This window comes from Colius striatus, chromosome 11, assembly GCF_028858725.1.
Source record: "Colius striatus isolate bColStr4 chromosome 11, bColStr4.1.hap1, whole genome shotgun sequence".
Classification (NCBI taxonomy): Eukaryota; Metazoa; Chordata; class Aves; order Coliiformes; family Coliidae; genus Colius; species Colius striatus.
The window spans coordinates 26,213,895-26,230,441 of record NC_084769.1 but is presented as its reverse complement, the minus strand read 5'-3'; the positions used below and the strand labels follow the sequence as shown (position 1 = coordinate 26,230,441).

At 34.1% G+C, this 16,547-nt stretch overlaps 1 protein-coding gene across 7 annotated transcripts in view; it reads left to right on the top strand.

The window, feature by feature from the left end:
* The window catches only part of SESTD1 (SEC14 and spectrin domain containing 1), a 50,416-nt gene that overhangs the window by 15,042 nt on the left and 18,827 nt on the right, over positions 1–16,547 (top strand). For 6 of the 7 annotated variants that reach the window (XM_062004997.1, XM_062004996.1, XM_062004995.1 and 3 more), the window contains 6 exons: positions 937–1,045; positions 4,411–4,501; positions 6,314–6,427; positions 14,330–14,443; positions 15,234–15,328; positions 15,699–15,754. In XM_062004997.1, the coding sequence (XP_061860981.1) occupies positions 937–1,045; positions 4,411–4,501; positions 6,314–6,427; positions 14,330–14,443; positions 15,234–15,328; positions 15,699–15,754 (579 nt within the window). The remainder of the gene's footprint in view (positions 1–936; positions 1,046–4,410; positions 4,502–6,313; positions 6,428–14,329; positions 14,444–15,233; positions 15,329–15,698; positions 15,755–16,547) is intronic. The other variant, XM_062004998.1, reaches the window with a different exon arrangement.

The following is a 16,547-nucleotide window of genomic DNA, read 5'->3' as shown; positions in this document are numbered from 1 at the left end:
CAGTGGATTTGGCTTCAGTATTGGTTTAAGGTATAGTAAGAACCTAGTCCAAATCCATTTTTGTTACTAGCTCATACCTGTGTGACTCAGAAGTCAATCCTTTAGAAGAAAGACCAGAAGAGGAAATTTCAGTTTTATTTAAAAAGTGTTGTGTTTTTTTTTTTTTTAAATTGCACCTTTCCAGAGACTTTCTTGAGAGTGTGTGTAATCAAAACCAATTGAAATTGCAGTTGAAGAACAGTCTACTTAGGTGATGCTGGTTTGCAGCATTTAACTTCTGTTCTTACTGGATCTCATAACAGACAAAGACATATAAATACAAGATCAGCTCTTTAACTATTTTTGTTACCAATATTGTTTTTATAACTTTTACCAGAAGGGTTTGGAAATATGCAGATTAAAACAACTAGTTGGAAATAATTATCTTAATTGTGAGGTGACTCTTACGTGTTTCTAAGTAGGTCTGGAAGTCTTTGATGTTTGGTGGATAGACTACCAATGTAGAGTATGTACCACAGTCAGCCTGGGCGGTACAAGATCCTCCTTTGTGTAGTCAATGTTTCTAGCAGATGATGTGTTCCAGTTGGAACTACTGAGTCCATGTTAATCTTGAAAGCTTACCAGACTTCTGATAGGCTCTAGATACGTGAAAATAGTGCTTCTGGAAAGCTTTATTTGTATTGGTTGTTAAAATACTAGATGAAAGACTGTGACAGCTACAGATATAGTCTGTGCTCTGAAGCCTTGGTAGTGCCTTGGATATCAATGTAGTGAACAAATTCTCACAACTGAAAGGTGAAATGTCAGTTGCAGTTTTCACAGCAACTTCAAAAATTGCTCTTATTGTGTATTTTGAGACCATGTTACTACAAAGTATTTCTTTCACCTTAGAGCCATCATGTTACCTTTCTAATGACTTTTTTCCCCCCAAAATAGGAGGGAAGGACAGAAGAAGTGGCCTCATTCTGACAATTCCATTATGTCTTGAACAGACGAGTATGGATGAGCTGAGTGTCACACTAGACTACCTTCTAAGTATCCCAAGGTGACTTCAAAGGCATTCTGTTCAGGGCTGTGTTCTTTTCCCATGTTGAAAGGGGTCTTTTTATTGTTTTCTTTTTATTTGCCTTTCAACACCAAATGGTTTTTACATAAATGTTTGTTGAAAATATGGTATAATCTGACTGAATTGGAAACATACATTCCAATAGACTAAGGCATATCTACAGAGGTTTTTATGTCATTTTATTCTATATATCCAGCTTTGGGCTTTTTGTCTTGTGTATTTCTGTAATCTTTTCTTGGGATATCATTGGTAATTTATTTTTAACAATGCACCACAACAACAATTAATGGGCTATCTTAAGGAATCTGCTAGACTTTCAAATGTAGCATTGTCCAAAGTGGAAAAAGCTTTCCTCTTTTCTTTCTTTGCTATGTGCCTAATCTTTGTATCTTGTAGTGCTTAAGTGTGCACTGAATCTAGAAACAGATGCAGTCTTACCGAATTCAATGAGCAAGTCAAGTGTTTAAGATACTGCTTAAATGTGCTGAGTGATGACTTGAACATTCTGTCATACAGACTTTGCTGTAAAATCATTGTCGATTAAGTTCTGTGCATCTAACCTTGCAAACTTACATTGACAGTTCTTGATCCTAGCTTAGTTAATTGCTTTTTTCCCTTAAGATCCTGAGACTGATCTTTATCATAGCTTTGTTTTGTTCTCTTGTGATGCTGATTTTAAAAAGGAAAGAAGCCTCTCGGATAAGTGCTTGCTTTTGTATCCCTTTAAATTTCTCTTATGAGAACAGAAGCAATGGCATAACTAAAGACTGTTTTGTGTACTTATTGCAAGTTGTAAATATATTTAAAACACAGTTAAAGGATCTGACTTTTTTGTAGTTTAAAATAACTAATTGAGGAGAGAAAAGCAAAGAATAAATTCAGGTTACAGGTGAAACATCAATAAGTATAGTTGTATATTGGACCGCATGTTAGCTGTGGAAGTTTTTTAGAGTTTTTTCATACTACACAAACCATCTCATTGACTGAAGGACTTGACCATATTTATGGAACAGATGCAGGCATTGTTGTTGTGGGAAGCATTGATTATTCTGCAGTCTACTCCTTATGTTTGTTTTTACATACATTAGTGTAAGATTAACTGTCTGAAAATTCAACCAAAGTACTCTTTGTACTGTGTACAAACTGGGAAATCTGTTTGCAAAGTTCAGTGTTCCCACATCTCATGTTCTGTTTAAGGTATGGAAAAAATGACATCTCTTTTATGGTGGCAGGATGGAAAAACCATTGCCATTTTTGTTAGCATATTATTTTTTTAATGGGAAATGCAAACTTTTTGGCCTAAGCACATTCCATTATTTTTTCTGGAAAGACTTTTTGAATTGTTTGAAAAATGGAGGGATGTAGGAAGGGAACTCAGATAGCTGACCACAAAATGTTAGTTTTTTCCCCCCTGAATTTCTTTATGTAAGGTAACCTGATATGTTTTAACTTCTAATTCAGTTGTGCATTGACATATGTTGAAATGGTATCTGTTTTGAAATATGTATTCTAGTATAGATAGCTGTGTCCAAAATTTAAGGCATAACTGTTTACATTGTCCTGGGTAAAATTGCTTTTAGGTGTGTGTGTGGAGGAGTGTGCATGTGTAAAGCTTTCCTAAAACTTCAGGGTACTGATTCCTAGTGTTTAAGCCTACTGTTTCAGCTTTCTTTGATAATTTAAAATTCTTGGATTCTAAAGAAGCCTCTTCAGAATCCAAGAAAAATAAAAGTGACATTTATATGCTATTGTATGTGCATACTAAAGTTTGTGTCCTTAGTTGTATTCTCTGTATTGTGTCTCAAATCACCAAGTGTCTGTTTATTTTAACTTTCATACAAACCTTTGTTTGGTTGAACTTTTCAGAAGTGGTAGCTCACTTCTGAATTTGGTTGTTTGGGTGTTTTGCTTTTTTAAATAGATTTTACAGTATTGGAGAGTAGATGCTGGTACTGCTATTTCCAGTGAGCCTAACGAAGACATGTCTCGATGCTATAGTAATGCTATTCGTCTTGTTCTTACAAGTAGTGGTAGTGTACCTTTTGAGTTAATTTTGACTAAATATTGCACACAGAAAACCTGAATGTTCTGCGTGCATTGAGAAAAATTGTGTGTGATTTAGATTCCTTAAAACCAAAAGTATGCATGGACTGGCAGACAACTTTATTTTTTCCTAAATAGACTAACAAGGTCCTATTTTTCCGTTTTTAAACAAATCCAAAATAAATTTGTCTTCCACCTGAATATCAGCTTAAACATGAAATAGCTAACAGTTAAATTTCTTGATGTGAAACATAATGATTGGTGTTGCATGCAAGTTACTTTTCTATTTTGTAAACTAAGGAGATGACAGAAATGGCTCTATTTTATAATTGCAGATTTCAGTGCTAAACGTTACATAATGTCATCAATTTCAGTTAATTGAAACTTTACTGGACACAAATTTCAGCCTGAAACATCATATCTAATGTGGTAACTAATGCTAAAATTATAGGCACACTTCTCTGTCCCCTTTTGGTTATTGTTGTGCTGGTTGGGAGAAGATGACTCCTCAGCTGATTGGGATTCTCAGAGGTTGTGGCAGCCATTAAATACTGCCCAGCTGTTGTGAATACTTTGTTGCCAGCTTCAGTTAGAAGTGAGCTGGAGAGGTCAGTGTGGGGGGACACAGAGAATGAGGAAAGTGCTCACTGTTTTCTCCCCCTTGGTACTTGAGTCTCACAATTTTCTAACATAGCTAGCTGTTTTCAGCAGTTATTTTTGTAGTATGCACAAAGTTAAGCCTTATTAAAGGAAAGGGATGATACCAGTCTAAAAAAAAATCTCTTGTGGATCTATATGTGAGGTCTCTGTCCTTGTAGAAGCTTTTTGTGCACTGCAATTTCTACTCCATTTGTTTGGGAAAGAAGTTTAAGAATGTTTAGATGGTTTCCTGCTTGGATATGTGTCAAGTGATATGGAATTGAATCCTCAAATCTACCAATTCAGAAGTAACCTTGTGAAAGCTAGTGTCCCCTTATTTTCCTTACAAACACCATAAACTCACCTCTTTCTGATGATTTTGTGAAGTTTATGGTTATGAAACCTTTTCAGAATTGCCAAGGTTTTGCTTATATTATGAAATACAGTTCGGTTCTGGTGTAAAAATTGTAATTTGAAGTATCTATTAATATGCTTGAGCATTAAAATTGAAAGTTATTACTAATTGAATAAACTTAAGGTTTAGAAGTCAGTATTTTTATAAGTGAACTGGTATTTTTTTGTAGAATTGAAATACAAAGTCTTTGTGATGTGAAATTTGTTCCTGAATTTTATCTTTTTTCTAAGTGTTTTTCTTCTTTTAGTGAGAAGTGTAAAGCTAGAGGATTTACTGTGATTGTGGATGGCAGAAAATCTCAATGGAATGTGGTAAAGACGGTTGTGTTAATGCTGCAGGTAAATACATTTCTATACATTCATAATTGACTGATTTTAGTTTTTTAGATGTGAACCAATAACTGTGTTAAAGAAATTACTGTTTCTACAATATTGAGAAATGGACAATTTACAGCTTTTTAAAGATCACAAAATAAAGGTTTGTGACAGTTCTGTGCGGGAAGAAACAATCTGAAAAGTGAATGGTACACCTCATTCAAGTGAGGGACAAATTCATTACATGCTGAGAACATGTGGTTGTAGACCCTTTTCTAAAACAGAGTTTTAATTGATTGCAGAAATATGCTCTTGGCATGAACTGTATCTGTATCAGTTCACCCAGATAATGCAGTTAAGCAGGTTCTGATGCAGGTTCTGTATTAGTTGATTTCCATTGTGGTTTGCTATATTTTATTTTGTTATGTTTTACTAATTGCAATACAAAAATTATATTCTGAATGCTGTAAAAGTAGAAGAAAAAAATGCCAGTTCCCAACTGAAGAAATTAATAACAATTTATTATTTTAGCTTTTTGGAACTTGTGGTATTACAATAAAGTCTTATTTCTTATAAACAGTATGGTTTGTGATCAAAGGCAAGATGCAGCACTCTGAATAGATTGGAGAACTTGGACTTCTGCCTTTCTTGCTGCACAGATGATCTCTCTTTACCAGAACAGTTTTCCTCTCAGTTGAGGTCTCAAAGTGTGTCAAATATGAAAAATTTAATTTTGTTGTCCTTCTGGCTTACTGTTGCCTCTGCATTTTTTAAGCCTGTTTCAAGATGTCTTTCAACTATCCTTGACTGAAATGGCTTTCCTAATAATAGAATTATAGTAATTGGATCCACTGTATTCAGATCATGATCTTGACTGAGCTTTCATGTTATCTAATGTGTAGTTGTGACGTTTAGTGTGAACTTTAGCTGTTGGGGAAGGCAGCTATTTGCCCATGCTCAGATTTCACTGGCATTCTGTCAGCATGCTTCCCATCAGTATGAAGCCTGTAGATACCTGGATTTTGTAGGTTTTTTTTTCCCAGTACTAACATTTATGAGTTGGATGTATTTCACTTTTCAGAATTACATTTTTATAAATAAAACAAGATATTTGAAGAGAAATCCCATGGATTGTGTCACCTTTATGTCAGTGCTGTGATTATCTAACTGTTGCTTATTTCAGTAGCTGATGACTTGAAAGTAATCAAGAGTCTCCGCTCCTTTATGTACATTCAGTGTGACAACAGAAAATCAACTTGTTAGATGAAATTACTGTGTTAAGCTGAGGAATCTTGTCCCGATTTATGATTTTAAAAATTCACATGCTGAAATGTTAAGATTAAGCCTTTTCATTTTTGTCTAAGCAATATGTGTTATGAAAATACAGGATATAATTTTTTATTAATCTTGAATTAATAACAAAATATACAGTTCTTTACTAACTTTGATTACTGTTTCATTCTAAATAGCAAATAACGTTAGTAGAAAGCTTTATTGTCCTCAATATTTTTTTTCCAATGAAATGTTATAAATTAAGTTGTCTAGCCAGTAATTAATGGTTTTTATACTGATGTAGCATCAACTAATAGTTAGGTCTCAGGACTAGGAATAGATTAGATATTCTTTTTGGTTCAGACATGATCTTTTCCATGAAATGTAGTGCAATCTACTACAAAGCAGAATGGAGCCAACATGTGACAGATACAGCTGACTTAGTTTAATTTCTGTCTGTAAATTTTAAGTTCTTTAATAGATGATGAAATGAAGTGGAATTTAGTTTAGAAAATGAAACTTGAATCTTGAATGGTTTGCCTACTTTTTTCATTTGTTTTACAGAATGTTGTTCCAGCTGAGGTATCACTTGTTTGTGTAGTAAAGCCAGATGAATTCTGGGATAAGAAGGTTACACATTTCTGTTTTTGGAAAGAGAAAGATAGGCTTGGCTTTGAGGTATGTAGAAATTTGTCTGTTTCATTCAAAAATATAATTTCCTAAACACTAGAATAATTGGATTAAAATTATTGTCTCTTTTAAAAATAGTTACATCCCAGATACTTTCTACATATTCTTAACAATCCACTGTGGCCTTTTAACGTTTCTTGTTCTTCAGCTCAAGTATTAAACAAAATAGATCACAATTTAGAAATGTGTGGCACTTAGCTTTATGTTCTTGCAGAGTGAAAAATTAATACATAACTGTGGATGTTTCAAGTAAGAAACTATTGTATAGGGCTTAATGTTAATTTTTTCATTGCTCTTCTGTAACAGACTGTAGAGGTGCATGTTGTATGATGTCATTAGGTCAGTAGTAACCATTTTGAAGAATATCTTGTTGCTGTTGTATGCATATTGATATTGATCTTATTTTGATCTAAGATTCTCTTAATAGTTTAAAAGTTTTAGGAAAAGGAAAATAAAGTATTAGAGATGCATTTCATGCAAATGTGTATCAAAATGTGTCAATTGTAAGAGAAGTAGCCAGCATTTTACTAGAAAAAAAAAAAAATCCTTGCATTAAAACACAGTAACTGCTTCCTAGGCAGGAAGAAAACTTTTGTTCCATAATGCCTCCTTGTATCTTGGCTTGATACATGGACGGATCAGAAGCTGTTATGAGTAGAGGATAATAACAGGTAGTTTCTGAATTCTCAATTTGTTTAATTGATGTTTTGCTTTTTGAGCTTTCTTTCTGCCTAGTTTAGAAGTGCTGAAACAGGGTGAAACTGCTTGCTTACACAAGGGACTGCCATCAGCTTTGTGTCAGTTGTCATCTACCTGAGGTTAGATAATACTCAGCCGTTGGTATATAGTTGCTGTAAATATTACTAAAGAGACTGTATGATGGAAAAACCATGAGCTAGGATGCTTTTGTAACTTGCACTTTCTTGGTGTTTGTGGGTTTTTTTGTGGGTTGTTGAGGAATCACCCTTGGTATGAGACAAGCCTTTGTTCTTCACATTTGTTAACTCTTGGTTATCTGTCACTTGGAAAATGTCTTGGTAAGAATGACCTGTCTTCCTGTGCCCAAAATATTTGTGTCTCTGCTCTATTCCTGGTATGAGTGCAGAGCACTGATAAGGCTATGGAAGCCTTTACCTCATGCACAAATCTATAGCTGTGTAATGATGTATTACTGGCAGTAAAATCAAAGTAACATTGAACTTGTGTTTTGGGTCGTGGGTAGATTTGCCAATGATAATGTTATACTGTAATGTTTGATACTTTTTATGCTTTTAAATTAATAAAGAACAGGTTTGAATATAAAATTTCAAACACATGTGAAGGGTGAGGTGGTGTTGCTTTTTGCTTTTTCATTAACATACTCTGCATAGTGATGTGAAACATCATTGTTTGTTAGTAGCTGTGATGTATTTGGTTGCAAGCTTTTCATGTGGTCATAACTAAGATAAGTGGTGGAAGACGTTTGTATACAATGCAAAATTGCCTACAAACTGGTGGGGTTTTTTTGTGTATGTTATTCATTTGAGGGACTGAGAGGTGAAACAATGTCTGATTAGGTTATTAGATCAGTGCTTTGAAAATCATTTTGTTGAAAGCAAGGAAGAAGGAACAAGGTAGGTAGAAAGTATGTTTGCTGTTCTTAATGTGGAAATCGTGGAGCAAAATTTTTAAAAGTTCACTTAGGATTGTGAGAAAATAAATCAAGAGCTTTTAAAGAAAATAAAGTGGAGTGGAAAAAGGGACCTAGTTAGAAAAATCAACATATATAGCAAAAGAATCCTGATAGTCTTATAGTTAATGTAATAGTTGTAAATTCTTCATCCTTGCACTGTAGAAGCTAACAACTCTCAAGTCTCTAGTAATAATGTCAGAAACTTCTTGTGATCTTGTATCAGTAGAATCTGCTCTGGAAAATGTTAGATCTCAAATGTCAAGTCATCAATATACAAAGTAGTGCAGATATCTAAAGATATAATTTTTTTGTGAATTTCCTGCATATCAACCTGTTTCTGATATGCAAGTATACAGACTGTAGTTGCTCTGAAAGAAATATTGGCTAACTGACTTTTTCCATGTTATGAAGCTGAAGAGTAGCTCACAAGAAGATCTTGTAATTTGTATAAAAGTGTAGGAACTGTTTCAGAAAATAATTGTAAAGGCTAAATCCAATGTGATTAGAACACAGTTTTTCATATCAGTCCTCAATTCAAGTAATTCTGCTTTACCTATATAAGTGCAGATACGTAACGTTCTCTAGATTCGTTGTCTTTATTCTGAAAGTGATGCAATGCCTTTTACGTGATTTTAGCAATCCTTAATGTTTCAAAGTACAAAAGTCCCAACCTCAGAAACTTTATATGTGCTTTTTTGGTACCATTGATAATACACTGTGGTCCAAAACTTTCTGTTGCGTTACTACAAGAGGTTTTTATACTGTTCTTGTATTTTGAACATAACTATTGTTATTACACGTATCTGTATAGCTTAGCTCTCAGGATTCTACTTGGAAATTAAGTGTGGAACACTCATCCTCCATTTATCTTGTAGACATAATGCTAATAGGCAGAGTATTGCTCCATAGAATGAAGAATAAATTTCCCTTTTTGGGAAATTTTAATTTTTGTCAGATTTTCCAGTCGGGTGAGGTTTGTTTTTTTTTTTTTAATCTACATATATCTTTGCTGCTGCTGTTTTAACAACAGAGGTGATAGGTCCTTTCTCTTAAACCTAGGCCAAATCGGGGAATTGTCTCCATGGAGCTGAACTACGTAAGCCTGCATTTATGTCCCATTCTAAATTCAACCCTAAAGAAGGGTGTGTTGAAAAACACCCGATTGTATGCCTATTAGTCTCTTTTCCCAGATGGAAAAAAGATAGTATGCTAATTATTATGAGCACTGCAGGAGAAGGTGAACCAATGAGCAAAACAACAGGTGACTGGAAGTGGAGACCCTTACTGGGAGGTTACTGGTCAATCTAGCATATATCTAGACTCTTGTTTGCTGCTCTTGGGTTTCTTGTATGCCAGATATCTGTATGATACTGGGCAGATAAAATATTTTAAGTTATGCTTTGTGGTGTAATGTTGAAGCAAATAGTTATGTAGATTAATGTTCCATATTAACAAACAACATGCTATTCTACTTGGTATTTAATCAAATAGTGTTAAAAAATGGATTGAAATAATTATTATCAAACAATAGGATTCTTATCTATGGGAAGTCTTTGCTTTACAGTTCTGTGGTCAGACCAGGTATATGGGCAGCTATGTTTTGTCAAAGTGACATAGTTATTCTTCAAAATTCACTAGGAGAGTAGTTGAGGCTGTATTAAGTTTTTTCCAGCAGCAGAGTTTGCTGTAGAATAAGCACATCTAAATTTAAAAGTGCTGAAGATGAATCTGATTGTACTGTAGCAAACAATTAGGATTCACTCACATTTAAATTAAAAGAGAAAAAAACTCCTCAAACTGTTTTTTATACAGAAGCTACCCTCAGTGTAGTGTGAAAATAAACAACGGACATACTTCAGTCTGGATTTCTGCATAGGCTGAAATGCAAGCTTATTCTGACAAAATCTCTGCCTGTTCATTAAGCTTTCCCTGTGTTTTTCCAAAGCTGTTTGGATATGAAAGCTGCTGACATAACAAATCAAGAATCAATCCACTGAGAAAACAGCTTTAATATTGAGCCCAAAGGACTTAATCAAAATTCAGTTTTTTGTCAACCAGGCTGTGAGAGGCTGTATGGGCTTCCTAGTGTTTCTCTGCAGAAATGAAGATAAACCCCTCTACTTATGCCTACTTGAACAAAACTTGTCCAAAATTACCAATCAGTGACCAGATAAGTATGATCAGCTTCTAGCATGCTTTCTTAATGTTCTGTTAAAAGAAGTATTTTAGGAGTGCTATTCTTATATTCCAATAAGTAAATGAAAAAGATATTAACAATTTTGATAGTTTATTAAAATTAATAAGGCATTGTTAATCTAGGGTAAGTACTTTATATACTCATAGAGTAGCTACATTTGTAGCCAGTTGCACTGTGTTGTAACAAACTGGAACCGGTAACTTATGTATTAGTGTATGAATAAATGTTCTCGCCACTAGTTGCATTTATGTCACTTTCACATAATATCAAATGACTAACTTTAGGTGCATCTTTAGACAAAGTTAATTTCTTGACTAGCATCACTTGGTACCTACATCATGATGAAGGTTACTTATTTTAAGTAGAAAGTGGCCCAGGCTAGCAACGGCACTTTCAGCCCGTATAAACTTCTATTAGTTGCACCTGGTAAGAATTCTTTATAAAGAATTGTGAACTAGGTCAGACTTTTTTGGTTGTTAGATATTAAGTTGCTTGAAGTGTAAAGAAAACAGAAACAAAACAAAAACCAATCAAAACAGCAAAACAAAACCCAAACAAAAAACCCCTCCCTCCCAAAAACCCACAACCAAAACTAGACTAACAAATTATAAGCAGTATAGTTACTTGTATGTAATGAATAATTTTCTGTTTTCATAAATTATTTTGTGAGGATTTGCTTTGTTCTGGGATATTCAGTGTATATTTAGGCTTACAGTGTTGTGTAGATATCAGCTAATAAATATTTTCTGCAGAAATAAGAGATTTCACCGATTACTCTTTAAAACTAAATCTAGTTCCAGACACCTTTTTTTACTCCTGAGATTTAAAAATATTATTTAGTCTCCTTACAGTACTTCTGGACCTATTTCTGTATGAAGTTTTTGTGCTGATCATAAATGTAGAGTACTACTATCCAATTTGTTTAATTTTCTTAATTTACCTCAGAACTGGAATGTATTATTCTGATAAGCTATGAAATTTAATACACATATTTGGCTCTCTTGGAATATCATATGCTTAGATTTCACTTGTTTAAGTTTTCTGTTCTTGAGGGACATATATGTTGTGTATATGTTTGGTAAATAACTGTTCCATTTTAGATTCAGTATTTGAGCTGTTGTGATATTACACAAACCAGGAAAAAAAACCCCACCTTTTTACTGAAGGTTTACACCAGGTGTCTTTCAGTAGCTCCTGGGTTTTACTCTAATTGTCTTAAAGATCTTTTTAATTTCATCCCTCAATGTTCAGATGGGTATTTCTAACAACTTAGGATACTTTTACATGTCCTATTGAATATGCAGAATTTCCTTCTGATTTTGAGAATCCGTCTCTGCCATTGGAGATCTCAATGAAAGTAATTGCACAAAATAGAAAATGGTGTAGAGAGAGATATATTTTAGCAACAGGACAAGGGATAATGGGAATGAAACTGGAACACAAAAAGTTACATTTAAATGTAAGAAAAACTATTTTACTGTGAGGGTGAGAGAGCAGTGGAACAGGCTGCCCAGAGAGGTTGTGGAGTCTCCTTCCTTGGAGGTCTTCAAGACTCGCCTGGATGTGTTCCTGTGTGACCTGATCTAGGTTGACCTTCTTCTGCAGGGAGGTTGGACTTAGATGATTTCTAAAGATCCCTTCCAACCCCTACCATTCCATGATTCTATTAAAGTGATGTTCAAAGCTCTTTAGTTATGAAACGTAAGTGTTAGTGACATTGTTACATGGACACAAGACTTGACAGTACCTGTTCAGTAGAGTTTTTGTTTTGTTTGACAGTTCTAAAAAGGTTGTTTTGATTTGTTTTCAAAACTATAGCACTTTTACTTCTTCCATTACATTGTTCTGAGTTATTTCTGCAAAGGCTTTCAAATTGTTTTAGCAGGTCAATATTGTAGAAAGACAACTTTGCTGATTAGAGTAGAAAAATGATGAGAGCTGCTACTGCTTTTAGGTTTTAAGAACAACTGAGTGCAGATAACAATGACAAGGACTCTGGCAGCAAACAGGACATATTTGAAACTACCACCAATGTCACCTTATTAGCTGTCACTGTTGTTCAAAGTGGGTGGATCAAGTGGGAAGGGAAGCAAAGATGTAAAGGTTTTTATGCTTTTTCTGTTTTACCATCTGTTCAGACCTAATAATTTCCCCCTTAGGAAATTTGAACTATTCAATATCTAACTGTAGTCTGTTGTCCAGACTTCACAGAATGGTAGGGGTTGGAAGGGACCTTTAGAGATCGTCTAGTCCAACCTGCTGCTAAAGCAAGTAAACCTAGAGCAGGTCACTCAAATGTGTTCCGATGCATTTTGAAAATCCTGAGAGGAGGAGACTACAACCTGCCTAGGCAGCCTGTGCCAGGGCTCCTTCATCCTCACAGTAAAGTAGTTTTTCCTTCTGTTTAAGTGGAACTTTTTGTGTTACAGCTTATTTCTGTTACCCCTTGTACCTTGGAGTCAAGAAGATGACTTTGAAAAAAGGCAAAAAAAAAAAAAAATCAATCCATTTAGAAGCAAACAATGGGATATTTCTGTTTTTATACAAACAGTTTTCATCTGTAGTTGTCTTACGCATACATATTGAGAGCTAGTCAGGCAATAGAAAGCCACTGTTTCTTTTCCCTCTGTGAAGAGAGATTCTCTGTGGTTGGAGGTTTACTGTAGTTTAGTAATGATAGTTTTGGACGGAAGGATGGCAAATAATTGTAAGTATTCTATTAACCAAGTATTAAACTATAGAGGACTTTGAAGAGCCCATGTTACTTGTGAAGCACAAGAGGCAATTTGTTTAGGTGTGTTATTCAAATGCAAACTCTGACCTTGTGTGAAAAATAAATGTCAAATTTACCCATCCTGAAAAGATTTTTCCTTAATAATTGGCATTCAAAGACAATTAACTGTGACTGGATTTTGAAAAGCTTTAGGAATACAATAAGTTTCAATACAATACAATAGGTTCTGAACTTAAAGTAGAATTCATACCTTCAAAAGTGAAGTGTCTCCATCCTGTGCAACATCATAGTTACTTTTTTTCAATCTTTTTTGTCTCTCAATCCATGTTCTTACAGACTGTTAGTCTGTAGTAGCTGATTAAAACCATATTTCAGAAGTTTCAGAGGGGCAAATTGAACTTTTAATACCTAGAAATAGGAAAGTTACTAAAGCATATAAGAGTGTGTTAATTAGCCAGTAGTCTAGGTCTAAAACAAGAGCTAAATTCTTTTTAGGAACCTCCCTTCTGCTACCACCTTGTCAAAAATTCAAATGCTTGTTTATTTTTTTAAGTCTCAGATAGGATTTCTGCAGTTATCCCAATAGACACTCAATAAACAGTTTAGGAAGCATGGAGAAAGAATGTGGGAGTGGTTTTTTTTTTTTTTCTTCAGGCTCTGAACCTAGTGACCTATTTACTTCTATTCCCAAAATAAAATATCCTGGTTGAGTAAATTAATTTTCTCCTTATTTTAGTGAAGTCAGAGGTGAGAAGAGAATGTAAAAATGACCTAAACCTTAAATATATGCCTAAAGAAGGAATAACAGGTCCAATAAAAATGAAGCCTTTAGAGTAGTCTGTGGATTGGGCTGGTTACTGGCTTTACTTCAACTACAAGCCGGTTCCCTTTATGGCAGTTACATACCATCAAGAATACAGGAGACTAGCACAAATTTGCTGAATGTTGCTGGAAGATGTTCTTGTACATTAAATATTAGACCATTTGTTTGAAATGGCTCTGGATTCTTTAGTTGTAAGAATTAAAAAATCGGAATAATTTGGATGGAAAGGAACCTCAGAAGGTTACTAGTCCAACTTCCTGCTCAAAGCAGGATCAGACATTAAACAGGACCAGCAGGATCAGACGTCTGAGATTAGACATTTAAACATTTAGCAGTAACCTGGTCACTTTCTGTAAGTCACGGAAAGATCTGCTCAGTACCTCTGGGCACAGTTAATCTTTCAGGTGCTTCAGGAAAAACAAGCATTAGTTACCATGTGTACCAGAAATGTCTTATTGTTGCAGGTTATTTTAGTATCTGCTAACAAGCTGACTCGATATATAGAACCATGCCAACTAACAGAAGATTTTGGAGGAACACTCACCTATGATCACATGGATTGGTTGAATAAGAGGCTGGTTAGTTTTCTGCATTTTGAATTTTTAAAAATACCGTGTATTTTTATTTGTGTAGAAACTGCTAAATGTGTAGAAGTTGTTGAATATGTAGTAGTGCAGTTCAGATGCATGAATATTCTTATTATGATAACTAACACTAGATTTATGCAAGGGATGGCAAAGCTAATATAATTTGCTTAACCAACAAGTTCCTTAGTAAAGATCTCTTCTAGATCCTCATTCTAGAAAAACCTGAGTGTGTGGTGTAGTTACCACAAATAGAAATGGTTTGGCTGCTGATTGGAGAAATCCAGGACAAGGAAGAAATACTTGGACTCTGCAGATCTTCCAAAGTTATCTCTTTGGTCTTGATTCCTGTGGACTAAGCTAACTGTCCAATACTATAACCCATCAATGCAGTTTCCCTGGCAGATACAGAGGTGCAGTAAATGCTGAGTACCAAATACACCCAAAGTCTTAAATGCAGATTTAGAATAAATGTGTCCTTTAAGAACTTAAAGGTTTTGCAAAAATCTCTATTTTTTTCAGTATTTCTGAACTCAGTCCATGTTCATTGTATTCAGTGTAACATTTACTATCTCCTTAAGCAATCTTAGTGCTTTTAAGTGTTCCCTGAATAAAACCTTATATTTTCTACTCTTTCTACACTACCATCTGAATTTTGGGAAATAATAAAACTGTGTAAAGATTGAAGTGTACTAACAGAACTAATGGGTAAATTTGCACTGAGACCTTCAAGACTGCCACTTACATATTTTAAATTTTCAATTAAAACCTACTTCTTATTTAGGTATTTGAAAAGTTCACCAAAGAGTCGACATCCTTACTGGATGAGCTTGCTCTAATTAACAATGGAAGTGATAAAGGAACTCAAGAAAAAGAAAGGTATGTATTTAACTTTTTGAAATCAATGCTTCTGGAATATAGAATTTCACTCGAAATGCAAACAGTGTTGAAAATATGGTATGCCTTAAGTTATTTCAAATGTATGAAGAAATTTTGAAAAACTATAATGTAGTATATAAATTTCATCTGTGCATAGACAGGTACTTATTTGGCTAATGACTACACACAAGTCCACTTCTGTTTTGATACGAGGCGAAAAAATGAGAACTTTACTGTATAAGGCAGGAAACGTAGTCTTTTAACAGCATCAGGTTGAAGTTTTTAGTGCTACTGTAATATAAACTATTAATAATGTTAGTTTAATTATGATGAAGGTTATTATTAATAATAATTTGTTATTTTATTAAAGATCAATAGATTTGAACTTCCTTCCATCGGTTGATCCTGAGACGGTATTGCAGACAGGTATAGTAAGTTGAAATATTATAATGTTGATCAATAAAGTAACATTATTAATTTTTAAACTCAAAGTGAAAGCAGAGAGGGCACAATAATTTTCTTAGTCATTATCATAATGTGACAAGTTTATTGATGAATGTCATCTTTGTGTTTATAATACTGATGTTAAATGGAAGAACTACAAATATCTGTCTAAATATAATTTTTAATAATCCTGATAACACCTTTACAGAATTACCATAATGACTATATTGTTTCTAGGTGATATCAATATGATGGCCTTACAGAATGAATTCATCTTAGCCACCAAATGGTTGTAGTACAGAGAATATCTTCCTAGATAACTTGCATCAACCTAATTCTGAACTGAGTGTGAAAGTGTAACATATGTTCTTATGACTCTGTTATTTAGGCTCTGCTTTCAGTATTAAACAATTGTGGTTTTGACTGATTTTTTTTTTTTTTGAGTGAATTTCCAATTGACCATCAAGTCTAATAGACTGATTTGGACTAGAAATTTGCATAAAGATTTAAGCCTTTGCAGAATAGGAAGTAATGTTGTGGGTTTAAGGTGGAAATTAGATTCTGACTGCTCAGAATCTTCACCTTAGAGGCTAGGAATTCCATTTTAAAAAGTGTTTAACCTTGAAAATGATTACTGAAGAAATGATAAAATAAAAATTCAAAATTATTCTAGTAGAACTATGGCTTGTAAAAATCTTTGTCTCTGCTCTGCAGGTGTTTGTGGCTTTCTTTGTAATGTTATAAAAGATGAAGTCAAAGATTTTTATTTTTGTAT